Raw genomic sequence first — 13,866 nt, 5'->3', positions numbered from 1 at the left:
TGGTCGTCCTGCTGAGCTGACCAGATTCACTCAGCTCAGTGTTGGTGTCACTGCGGGGATCAGTGCAGAGAAAATCCACTGTGGTTCCATAACAAAGTGCCAACAGCCAATCAAAGCTGCTGTCAGGCAGAGCTGCAGTGACAGCTCAGTTAATGCCTCAGCAGCCCTGATACCCCTGAGATGGGCTGAGGAATTACATAGGCACTGCAGGGAAGAGTAACACCCCTTAAATAAAAAAAGAGAAGAAAATGCATAAAATTAAACCATAGTACCCAGCATGAGACTGTATGCCTTCTATTGCATAATAATACCATAAGAGTGTTTCATTCATTTTTCCATTCATTTTATTTTTTATTTAATACAATTCACATATTGTATCAGGTAGATAACAGCTCATTTTCATCTGTGGTAACTGCCAGAGTCCTGCAGTGATGTGTAGGTTCACACATTAAAAGCTTTAGCAGTAACAGACAGTTCCAGTTATTGTAATTAACAAAAAAACACAATAATACATCATTATTATGAGAAAAATTAAAAAACAGACACTAGTTCTCATAGTTCCCAAATAGCCGCCATAACATCTGCAATCCAAAGCAGTGGTTCCCAAACTTTTTGTCACATGTTCCCCTACAGCCCTATCAGATGAGCTCAAATACCCCTGCACTGCACTCTTATGATGAATGGGATGGCTTCATGCAATAATTTGATAGCATTTCACCACAGAGAAACACAATGGTTGCAGTTGATTCGTGTTGTATGTCTTTTTTATCTTCTTTAGTAGTCAGTCAAGTTTGCATTGGACACTGAAATCACTTCACTCAGTTGCTTTTAGCTTTTTGCTGGCTGTATTTCATGGATTCAATCCCAAAACTTGGTGGAAAAGTGTTGTAGCTGACTCAGGTTGACTGTTTGCGACTATAAATGTACTATACTGTACTTGTAATGCTAAATGTGTGTTTAATTTACTCCCTAAACATAATTTCTACACCACAAATCTTTCCATGTATCCCTTGGTAACTGCCCCCAAGGATATGTACCCCTAAAATCAAACAAACAAATCAAACACACTTACTATCAATGCAGTCTTTAACCGTGGCCAACACAAACAGTTTAGTTTAGCACAGTCACTGTCCTATCCTTCATACATAAAAAAGTAGATTTCAAATTTCTAAAAGCTCCCTGATACTAAGTGGTGAAGAATTCAGCATTCTGGCTGTGCACACTTTTTGCTTTTTACTGACTCTTTAACCTTCATTTATTCAGGGAAGTTTCACTGAGAGGAAGCCTCACTTTTGCAGCAACGCCCTGATCACATTCACACAGTTACACACCTGGAAGCTGCCCAGTACAACCACTGACTAATCTGCTGGCCACTGTGCAACGTCATTGGAGCGGTTAGGGTGAAGGGCCTTGCTCAAGGGCACCTCTGTGGTGGTGGAGAAGGGAGGGGCAAGTGCAGCTTTTCCACTTTTCCTCACCCAGATTTTTCCAGGGACTGTTCTGACGACGTTTCAGTCACATGCTTGCTTCTCTAACCTTTAGGCCACCACTGTTTATTGTAGGTATGGACACACTGCATAACTTAAATTATCATTCACCACTGTATACATCAGTAGTTCAATCTTTTTCCAAATCCTTTTAAATGAAGGTTTTTATTGCTTAATGTGTAACAAACAGAAAAAATGGTGAGCGTGCCTTTCAAAGTAAATTAAATACACTTGTTTTAATCCACCATATGAGACAGTGTTGTGTTATTTATGATGGTACTTTCTAATCTAGTGTGTACAGTTTCGAACGTAATCTACTCCCCGAAGAGTCTGGCAGCAAACGTCATGACGTGGTCCCGTCTGAGCCAATGAGAGCGCAGGAAGGTGTAAAGCGGTCTCGCGCCGGGTAAAAGGGATTTGACAGTTGCGGGTCTCGAGCTGATCATCCAGTTGACTTCCTCAGTGGGACAGAGACCATGGCGGCTGCTGCTGCCTGCGGCCAGCACAGCGCTGCGATAACGGTCGCTGTTAGCGGCAAAAAACCGCATAGTAACAGGGAGCACAGTCGGAGGAACAGGGAAAACTCTCGCCGGAGACAAGCAGCTCTTTTGTTTCTCAGTAACATCTCCCTGGACGGACGGCCAGTCCAGAGTAATGAAGCCGAGAATGGAGGAAGCCGACACCACAAAGAGACCGACTTGGAGGGAGCTGACTCCGGCTCTGCGGCGGTGGCAGCGGCCGGGCTGTTCCCGGATAGCTACGGGACATTCCCCAGTTTGTCAGCGTCCGTGAGTTGCGGGAACGTAAATCCTTCCCCGGCACCGAGGACAGGAACGGGACTTCTCACTGTACCGCCCATCCTCGTCCTGCCGTCGGACACGGGGTTCAACGATGCGGGGAGCGCGGAGGTGCTACTCGGATGCCGCAGAGGCTCGTTCCCTTCGCCGGGGAACAGTAACCTGCTCTCGCCGTCTCCGTCCAACACCAGTCTGCTGCCGTCGCCGCTGGGACCGCGGAAGTCTTCCACGCTGTTATCGGTACAAAGCTGTAGCTCAGTGTCCTCAGAGCCGCGACAAAGGTGAGAGAAACACGGCTGTGTTTTTGTTCAGTCATCTGCTGAGCATGTGTGTCACTGCAGCCAATAACACAGTCGAATCTGCATATTTGTTGGCTGGTTTTCCCCCTTCAAACCGCTACGGTTAGCTTTACTGTCTCAACGTTACCTGAAAGTTGAGGGAGGGGATTGTTGTCATCGGCTCACACACACACACAACTCCATAGGTATGCTGTTGCAGGACTGTGATGTAATTCCACAGTGGCTCAGAGTATGTACACTCATTTTCTCAAGCTGAGAATGTTTGATTTTGTTTTGCGCAATGGATTTCATGCTTTTAAGTCCGTGGGTCTTTTTGTTGTTTGTGGTGTGCCTCCAGTGGCTCCCCTGTGAAATTAAGGACTGTTTTATTTCACAATCCTTTCACTCACTGTCATTTATAGGAAGTTTAAGAGGTTATTGTTGATGTGATGCAAGTTTCCGCTTAGACACGGTTGCTTCCCTGCCTGGAGGTAAAGGGACATTCAGGTTATTGTTTTCACATGTAAGCCTACTGAGTCATGTCTTACAGCACACATACACTCAGGTGTGTGTGAGGAACAAAATCTTATGAATTACATGACTAATTCCAGTTGACTTTGAGAGGTGGTAGCAGGGCCGGTCTTGCCTGTGTTGGTGCCTTAGGTGACTTTTTATAATCATAAGGGACATTGACAAGGCATTTTGAACACAAGAATTGAACAAAATGCTACAGTAGTACCTGCAGTCCTTGTAAGGGCTGCATGATAACAGTCAGAAAGATAATCACGACTGTTTCGCTCAATATTGCGATCATGATTATTCTGCTACTTCAGGTCAAAACGTTTCTATTGCATTCCAACCATGTTGTTGCACACACAGAAGCTTCACATATGAATCACACATAAAATAAAATGCAACAACAGATCCTTCAGCCCCAGACAAATTCCTCCCAGACAAAAAGGCGAGTGGAGGTCATATAATGGCGTTTGGTGGTGACTAACTGGTAAGGCTTTGAAAAACAAACCAGATGAAAACACATGCAAGTCAATAGGGAAATAAGAGGAAGAAATGTTACAAACAAAAGGACGTCCCCCTCATTTGGCGCCCCAGGTGGCTGCCCAGGTGGTGGCGTTGATTATTAAAAGTTTAGAACCACTTTTGTCTTGTTAAAGCTACAAGACATATTCCATTGTTCAGGTCAGTTTTTGTGAAAGAGGACTTTGTTGGCTCGTGCTTACTAATTACTAGATTTCCATCGAAGCTGTTCTCACAAAATAAGAGAGTAACGTGTTAAACCACTGGGAATGGAACCTACATACTTAGAGGCTGAATCCTGTCCAAAGCGCCGGATATAGAAAACTTTCAAGTAAGTCGGCACCGAATGCTCGGTCAGATTCTTTCGGACTTGTTTACTTATTGTGTTCAAACGGTGTCTTATTTGAATCATGATTTTGTTCATATGTATTTTGTTAAGACGAAGCCCAGCCAACAATTATTATAATGATACTCAGATTCGTAGCATCCAAAGTGGCGTCTTCAAACCGCTTCTTGCGCTCTCCAAAACCCAAAGATATTCAGTTTACAGTAATATAAAACAGATAGAAGCTAGAAATCTTCACATCTGAGAAGCTGGAACCAGATAATGTGTTGCATTCTTGCATATTAATAAATGTTGATAAATGAGTCATTTATTAAAAGTGTTGTTGACTAATTTTCTGTTGACTGACTTAATTGTTTCAGCACGATTGTCAAACTTGGCACCAAGTGTTAGTCAGATTCTTTCAGTGTTGTTTATGATGAGATATTTTCTGATATGAATTACATTTCAACTTTATAGTAGGGGTGTGCCCGAATACAAATACATTATTAGGCAAAGCACAAATAATGGGTTTTTTTATGATTATTTGTTGGTTAGAGGTCTGTCTGCAATGAGGCGATGAGTAAACTTTTAGCTCAGTAGTAAGCGCAGTCCTCTACGAACTAGGAGACTCCGGTTTCAGACCCGGTGTGGGGACCTCCTTGGTAAGGTCGTTTATTTATGAATGATCACTTTAAATTTCTAAAATTAAAAGTGTAATAAAAACAAAAACAGGATTTTTAAGCCTCTTTCCCATTTTATTCAAATACAAATAATTTTGCTGCCTCAACAAATACAGATACAAATACAAATACTGGGCCTTCTGCACATCCCTACGTTATTGTCGATTTTGTTCGGGTTAAGTCCCTCTATGTCAGTAATAAGACACAATTATTAAGCACACTTATTTTTAGGTTTACACTTAAGGCTCTAAACTAACAAGCACATGTGAGCTGTTTTTATTTTTTTAAAGACATCCAGATGTCTCTCTAAGTTTATCTTACTGTATATTACATAACATCAAAATAACATCTGTGTTTGATGAGGAAGTTGAACAGAACGCTATCTGCAGGTCTGACTTTGAATGTGACGAGCCTTTACAAACCAACACACACACAAGCTTGTCTTTTTGTGTTATCTCCTATGAAATAACACAATCTTTCAAATCTTTAACATGCATGAAATTCATATATCAACTTTGCCAGTAACTTTGAGCTTGGTTGCATTTGCAGTTTTAATTGTAAACATCATTTTAAAAGTAGTAGTAGTAGTCTGATGGAGAAGCTGGTGGTGGCTTTTTAGAGGGGAAGTGAACTCGAGGGCGGATAAAAAAACCACTAACAGACAACGTGCAGTCAAGCTGCTTTCTGTGGTTCACTTAACCCAGAATCGTTTTCGGTTTGGTTTTTACTACTATAACCCAGAATAAGTTTGGATTTCCTCTGCTGAGAGAAGGAGAAGCTCAGACAGACAGACACACAGACAGACAGACAGATGGATAGAGAGAAAGAGAGAGACATGGAAATGGGCTGGATGAAAACACAAAGATGCAGTAAGAGATAAATGTCTTGATATGTAAATGTGTTTTTTTTTTTCTATAAGGAAGTGAGAGACTGTGTTTATGTCGCTTACTTATCTGGCAGTGGTTCACACATGCTGCGCCGCCGTGAGCGCTGATGGATAGATCAACTCCGTCACTGTATTGGCAGCATTTCAAACCCGGAGAATGTCGGCCCTGCAGCCATAAACACTGCTTAACCTATTTACACCTAACAACAAGCTGGGAAATTACCAGCACATAACAGCTTGTCAGTCAGTCAGACCACTGCACCAACCACCAACTGTCATCTGCAGCTCAGCTGTGTGGCTTGATTTTATTTAGTTATTGTGATGCTGCACATATTTTACAGTATTTCAGTGTAACTAATAAGGAGTGTAGTATTATTTGTGACAGGTAGACTAATTTTAAACATGGATGTAAACAATGCATGATTTAAAATAGGGCTACAACTAATCTGGGGATTATTTTCTTTGATTAATCGATTAGTTGTTCAGCCTATAAAATGTCAGAAAATAGTGAAAAACGTTGCTCCCAAAGCCCAAGATGCAACCTAAAATGTCTTGTTTTGTCCCATGTGATAGTCTGCAACTCAAAGATATTGAGTTTATTATAATAGAAGACTGAAGAAAGCAGAAAATATGTACATTTAAGAAGAGAGACAAGAGAATTTGGGCTTTTTTTTCTTAATAAATGACTCAAAATGATGAATCGGTTATCAAAATAGTTGGCGATTAACCGCCTAATTGCTGCAGGTCTAATTTAATATAAAAAAATCAACTCTGCAAATGTTTTATGAGGAAGGAAATGTGTTTAACATGTTTGCCAGGCCTCAAAGATACCCACAATGCATTTAGCAACTTTGTTCTGGTACAAGAAAACTCCACAGGTCACCTTTTGATGCTGTATTTATCGATATTGAATGTGACACCTGAAACCCTCCCTGCGTTCAGACACGTACAGAGATGCCGTTGGTGACGCTGATTCCAAGTCTGTGAGGGTTCACTGTTTAGGGGCTTTGGGGAGGGTGGGGGGGGGGGGGGGGACAGGACATTGGAAGGAACGGGGGCTGTGTTGAGTTTCCTGTGCTGACTGCCAGCTGGCACTGAAGCGGTTGAATTTAAAGGCAGCCGTCACCTCATCTACACACTTCCCGGCGTGATGGAAGCTGGACGTCGTGAGATACGATCATCAGTCACGCTCTGTTTAGCCTCTCTGTCTGTAACCAGGCTCAGCGTGTGAAGTCCTGCCAGACAGCTAACCGACCAGCCAGCCAACCACTTCATTAGCCCGCTGAGTGAACACACACACACTCTGACTCACTCACTCAATGACACATATCAACACTTTAGATGTTTGACGCATTTATATACAGTGAGCAAGGACACATGGCTACAGTTCTGATTCCAGATCTTCCACTTCTGGTGAAAAGCTCAGTTTAGTGTTTGCTTCCATTCATGTGTCTTCATTTTCTGCTGATTCAGGTTTATTCTTTTTAGACCGACTGCATCCACCGTCCAGTTAAGACGTCAGGTTGGATCCTCAGTAATCAGCCTGTGTGCGAGCGTCAGCTGTATTTAGCCGCTGTGTGACCAAACTGACCGTGATGCTGCTGAGAATTCCCGAGACACACTTGCACTCACTTACCTTAATACACGCCGCTATTCTCGGCTAGCTTACGGGATCCCAGCTCATTCACAGGTAAAGCTTCTACTGATACGGCTAATACTGATCATTGCATAACTCACTGAACATGTAAGGCATGAATCAATCAAAAAAAGCCTCTAAAACGTGAGGACTTCTCTGTTCCTTGTAAAATTCAATTTTCTATGAATCAAGGTGTCGGTCAGACAAAATGAGCAGTTGAAAAAATAATCAAAGGATTAATAGATAATAGAAATAATCATCAATCGAAGCCTTTCAGTCGACACAAGTCGCTGCAAGATGAACAAGATGAGAAAATTTTTCACCCTAAAATTGGAGTCGAAATAGTAACAGTTTGTGTGTGTAAACTGTTTAAGGTTAAAGGCATTTCTTGGCTCTATAATGGCATATTTCTAACTTAATTGTGGTGTTAAGTTCACATGGTGTGTAAACATCTGTCCAATTATTCACTTGATTAATCCAGAGCTGAGAAATCTGTGATCCAAATGCAAACAAAAAGGATTTTTACAGCAAAAAATTGAAAAACACTTCATTTGCGGTCACGGTTGGACTTTTATTACATAGACTAACATGAGACGACGAATAGTTTTCATGTGGTTAAATGTTTGCATCAGTAAAGATGATGATGTGATCGTGCAATAGTGCAAATATTAGACTACTGCATCAGATACTTTAATTCTGTGTGACTTGGGTCAGGGTAGAGCGTTCGTGCATTGTGGGTTCGTATCTAATATTCTGTAGTTGTGGTGATAATGTGATTAACTGCTGTAGTGTCCTAATGAAAAAAAACAGAGGAAACACGGAAGGTTGTTTGTATCAGCGGAAGGTTAATCTCTGACTGACGCAGCAGGTCAGTCGCTGTGCCAGAAGGAGACACTAAAACTCTGTTGACCTACCTGCCAGTCAGGTGAGGACACTCACTCTCTCTCTCTCAGGCCGGTTTGGCTGAATTTCCCTGAATGACCTCATGAAGCCGGTGACACAGACTGTCAAAGACTCCACACCGACCGATGAGGGCCGGTTCCTGGTTTAAATTAAGATTTGGCCGTTTCCCTTGATGACATAAGGCCCTGAAGCCTCCGTGGGCAAATTAGATTAGATGTAACGTTTCAGCTTCTTTGCATCAAGGTTCATCAAACAATCTCAAAGGTTCTTTTTATTGTCTGGAGGAAATGAAACATGAGCAGTTTTTGGCTGATAAAGCTGAAAAAGTGGAAGAAGCTCTGTTCACATGAGTGATGTTTTACAGGGGGAAGCTGCGATCGTGTTATTCTAATCCTGTCTTTATTAGTCGCAGCTTGACCCTGGTTAAATGGCCAATAAGAACAATGTTTTACCCCATGAACTCAACTAATATTAACCCCAAACTTGAAAAATGTGTAACATATGTACTCAAACCTGCAGGGAGATATGCTCTACCCCAAAATACATCCTGATGAACATTATTCAGCGTAAAAGTACAATAATAACTTGAAAAAAGAAAAGAAGCAGGATTAATCTTTCAATATTTTCTTCATTTGAGAAGTTGAAAACAGCACATTTTTGACATTTTTGCTTAAAAATGGATAAAAGGAATAATCAGTTATCAAAATAGTTTCAGATTAATTTTTAGTCACTTGACCAGATGATTAATTGATAAATGGTAGCAGCTCTAAAGCAGGAGCACTTTAAAATGACTGATATGCAGTGTAGACTTTATTCTACTTTATTCTACTCTCTATACAACTTCAAATACAACCTCAAAAATGACCACCAGGTTGAGAGAGAACAGTCATATTGGAATTCTTGCGACTTTTACGTCACTCACCTGAACCGAGCGTTTTGCCGCGAGAGTCTTGTAGAAAAGTGTTTACAGATGTAGTTAAAAGTAGCATTTGATAGCCTCAATTTTTTGGATGTAATCTGTTTCTGTGAAGCCGTTCACATGTCTCTCTTTCTCCTCATCCTCATCCTCCTTATCATCTGCTCATGAATTCACTGGCTTCCTCAACTTATAAATGAGACCGTAAACGCTGACTTCAGTGGCCTCCATGTTTACTTCTGTACGACAGCGCGCCGCGGATGACGTCTTTTCTTTTGCGCATGCGGGTCAGTTCAGGACCGTGACCTGTTCACCCTGTTCACATTAAAAAATAATGTGAACACATTAATTAATTAAAAAATAATGTGAACAGCCAAACAAAAAAATCGGATTTGAGCAATAAATCCAAATTGAGCACTAATGATTGCAGCATGAACGTAACCTTAGATTTATCTCAGATTATTAGATCTGATGAGAAAAGGTACAAATTGTAGGAAATGGTTTATAAACCACAGCTCTCTCCCTCATTACCTGTCATCTCTCTACTCTCTATAAAAATACCATAAATACATAAATCAAAAGGTTATATTTGTTGCTAGCTCTTTCTGTGTCCCTCCCTTGTTTTTTCTCCCAGCAGAGCAGAGTTTCCCATAATTAATTTTCTACTTCTGGAGCTGCACACCCAAACAGACGCGGACACACCTGCACCGACTCGTTCTTCCCCCTCCCCACCCCCCCCCAACCCCCAACCCTGCTGCACACAAACAAACAGCCTCCTCTGAGCTTTAACCCTACAGTCACGTCACGCCATCTATGCTTCAGAGGTGCGGTCGCTGCTATCTCCACTTAAAACACATAAACAACACTTAAAGATTGTGTATTATTTTCTTAAACTCCTTCCCACCTTTCACTCACACACACACACACACACACACACACACACACACACACACACACACAGACACACACACATACACAAATCGACTCCATTTTTTTGGGAGAAATGAGCTGCTTTGTTCCTGTAACTCAATTTGTTGCCTGCAGCAGAAAACTTATCAGATTCAGCAGGAACTCTGATTAGTTGAGAGTTAGACACACCCTCTGGACTAACACACACACACACACACACACACACACAGGATTGCACATTGAACTATGAGAATGAACAAACTCAGAGAGGGGATGGAATCCGACTGACATCATCTGTATGTCTTGGTGTGTGTGTGTGTGTGTTTGTCTAAACATGCATGGCTCTCTAGTGAAAACAGAGCTGAAGCCCTTCTCCCCCTCCACACCCTCAACACACATGATTTCTCTCTTTCTTTCTTTCTTTCTTCCAGCTTTCCTTCAGACTACGTGCTCGCTAATGTGGGTAGAGTAGAAAACGCCCTTCACCCTAACAACAAGCCGCTTGTGATTCTATCTGAACAAACCTTTTCAGGTTCTAAAACCTCTTCGTCCGCACTGAAACACCAAAAACACTAAAGGCGTCGTTATTGTCAGCCTTATTCTTTAGATATCTTCTTCGTTCTCCTCCGTTGGTCGGCAAATCATTCAGTAAGGAAGTGTGATTGGCTGAAAGGTCGATCAGACAAATATAGCTGCGTGTTCTTCTTCCTCTCAGCAGGTTAAAGGTCCAGTCTGTCCACTCTGACCCTCTGTGGATATGTTGAAAATCGGTGCCACAACGAACCACGACCCTGTCCGTGAAGGCTGACGATCATTCCGCATGTCGCTGATTGTCCACGCTACAACATGAGCGACGTCGTTGTTGCGTTTTAAAGGTGGAAGAGTGTTTTCAAGTCATGTTTGCGATGATAGGATAGATAGAGAGCTCTAGTGCTTCCTTAATGTGGTTTTAAGATGATCAGCATCATGTTAACCTCGCCTCAGTCTTCCTGTGACCTTTTGTTTGTTTGTGTGTGTGTAAGAAGTACTGTGATGAGCATCTGTCCTCTACAAGGCCATAAAACACACACACACACACACACACACAGTCTTATCAGTCACATCCAGTTTGCAGAAGTCTGTTCTCTGAAAACAGTTTAGACTTCGCAGCAGGCTGATAAAGTCACATTCCACTTCTGCTCTTAGACTCGCGTCGTGTTATCAAAACATTTCGGGGTTATTTAGGAAGTTAAGAGCAACTCAATGTACACTTCGCTCTCGAAAAGACTCCCTGTGTGACGTTCATACGTAGCGCAAATGCATAAACTTCAACCAGGATGTATTAAGATTAGTATCAGACCATGTTAATGGAGCTGGATTTTGGATATTGCACATCCTTCACAGTTAGGCTAAAGCATTATGGCCTGTTGCAGATGAAACACACATATGGATTAGTGGACTGCAAGATTGAGAAGAAGAAGAAGAAGAAGAAGAAGGATAAGAAATGGAAGGATGAGTGTTTTTGGTAAATCAAGCAGAAGGGGAAGCAGGAGGAGTCTGTTAATCTGGTGATGTAAGACACGCAACAGGCCTGCTGAGTGACCCTGTGTGTGTGTGTGTGTGTGTGTTGCTCAGTCAGAGGTCTGTGTAGCGTTAATCTGCGGAACGTCCAGTGTCCGTCAGTCCATGTCAGTCCATGTCGGATGTGTGGACAGATTGTTCTTACACACTGCTGCCTGCTCTGCGTATGTGTGTATGTGTCTGTGTGGGATGAGGATTTAAACAACAGGACATTTAATCTATGGCTGGTGGTTGGTCAGTGACACTGGGTGTGTGTGTGTGTGTGTGTGTGTGTGTGTGTGTGTGTGTGTGTTAAGGATTTAGTGGGGGGGGGGGGTATTTAAGTAAGTCTGTGTGTGTGTATGGAAGAGTCAAGACAGACAGACAGAGAGAGAGAGAGAGATTTTAAAGTCTCTGATCCCTCTTATGCATGCACGCACACACACACACACACACACAGACACACACACACACACACACAGACAGACAAAAAGCGAGGTAGAGAGACATTTATAGATTTATAGTCACTTCCTTTTTTTTGTCGGTTATTCACCAGATAAGTCGATGTCTAGCAAAACTCTTGCATCTCTGAATGTCAGCGGTGGAGGTGGGGAGTGAAATATTTAAAAATGACCTTCAAAACTATGAAAACCAAGTCATCTGTGTGCACCGCAGAATATAAACTACACATTTGGATCAACAGAGCTGTAAGAACGGAGGAAAATCAATGTCGTTATGAGTCATATTTTTTTTGTAGAAATATGTACTCATAGGGTGGTTTCTCACTGGCTGGCAGTTGCATGTTGAAACTGTATAACCGACATCCCCAAACAAGTTCTGGTCAACAGTTAAACAGCCTTTATAAGGGCTGAGTTATACTGGAATAAATCTAGTTTTTATGACACGTTGTTTGATCTTATTGGCAAATAAAATGTGTTTATAGTTGATCCAAATGGCCAGAGAGATGGAAACGACATTTTTTTCTGTCTGTCTCTCCTGAAAGGCTTTCATAGTTTGGGGCTGTTGGTCACATGATTGGACAAGACATTTGACTATATGAATATAGACTGTGAAACACTGTGATGGACTTTTTTCACTATTTCCTGACATTTTACAGACCAAACGATTGAGAATATAATCGACATATTAATCAATACATGACATAATGGATGACCTTAAGAAATGAGATCTGTCAGTGTGTGCTGATATAAGCCAGCTGTGTGTGTGTGTGTGTGTGTGTGTGTGTGTGTGTGTGTGTGTGTGAGTGTGAGTCTATTCTAAGCTAACCTATCTTGCATCTTGTATGTGATGAGAACGCAGCCTACAATGTTCAGTACAACAACCTGCGATCACATGCTGTGATGCTCACTCGGCCATTTTTATGATATAGGATCAGTTATTGTCCAAGTCTGGTTATTTCACTACCTTGACATCTGTACTGTTCTCTGATTAGTCGTTTAATTGAGGAAATAACCAGCAGATTAATCAATGATGAAAATAAGCAGCTGTAAGAACATATATGAAGGTATCTGCGATGCCTATAATGAACTCCGCCGTAATGTTGGAATGAAAGCGGATATTTTTAGAGCCATGAAAAGGAGGCAGAGATGAAGAGAATAAAAAAAGATGTTGGGAGTTAAAAGTGACACTGGTGTAGATGAGAAGATTATAGCTGTCTTTATACTTCCTGGATAATCTGACATTTTCTTTGTAGCAATGTGACAGACTGGTCACAGCTCAAAGCACAGAGAGAAAGAGATCATACAGAGTTGAATTCACGTCATGCATTTACAGTATAGCTATATTTAAATTGTTCTCTGCTGTAGTTTAGTTTGTTTGCTAAGAAGAAAACATAAAACGGTGGAGAATTGAGACTTAGCGTTGAATTTTTCATGGATGTTGATTCCCTTTTAAGCTGCAATGTGGGGATAGTAAGAAAAAAAGGAAATTTGTACTAAAAAGGCTTTAACTTTGGAAGATATCCTCTTGAATTTGGATGGATGAAGCCTCATATAAGCTGCAGATAAACTTTTAAATACATTTTAAACCAGCGTCTGGTTCAAAAGTAGTTAAGCTGACTTTACCCCCATTCAAACGAGTCGCATTGCACTGTGTTTCCATCGCCCTTCATTCTTTATTTCAGGTGAAGTTAGTTTTGTAGTGAGGTCATTTTGAGACAAGGCTCAGTTTACAAAAGTATACAGCCTGTCATGCTGGTACTCTGTGTCGCTCTGTTTACAATGACGCAGCAAAAAAAAAGCAGTGGTTCAGCTGAAAAAAAAAAAAGAGACTCATCCTAATTTTATTGCTGTAGAGTTATTACTGCCCGTCACTGATGCAAGTAAAAAAAAAAAAAAACCCAGAATATAAAGAATAAAAAGGCTCCCTGATTAAAAACATCACATAAAATATGTGGACAGAGGAAACAGATCCATTCATACAAATAATAAAACTGTATTGCTTGTATAAATCAGC

General features: G+C 41.4%; 1 protein-coding gene across 1 annotated transcript in view; it reads left to right on the top strand.

Annotated features, from left to right (window-relative positions):
- The first annotated feature begins 1,929 nt into the window (after positions 1 to 1,929).
- The window catches only part of cables2b (Cdk5 and Abl enzyme substrate 2b), a 35,396-nt gene continuing 23,459 nt past the window's right edge, over positions 1,930 to 13,866 (top strand). Inside the window, exon 1 of the mRNA XM_067593306.1 lies at positions 1,930 to 2,565. Within this exon, the coding sequence (XP_067449407.1) occupies positions 1,964 to 2,565 (602 nt within the window). The 5' untranslated portion in view covers positions 1,930 to 1,963. The remainder of the gene's footprint in view (positions 2,566 to 13,866) is intronic.

This window comes from Thunnus thynnus, chromosome 6 (genome assembly GCF_963924715.1).
Source record: "Thunnus thynnus chromosome 6, fThuThy2.1, whole genome shotgun sequence".
Classification (NCBI taxonomy): domain Eukaryota; kingdom Metazoa; phylum Chordata; class Actinopteri; order Scombriformes; family Scombridae; genus Thunnus; species Thunnus thynnus.
Note: the sequence above shows the minus strand (reverse complement) of the source record. Positions and strands in the feature narration are given on the sequence as shown.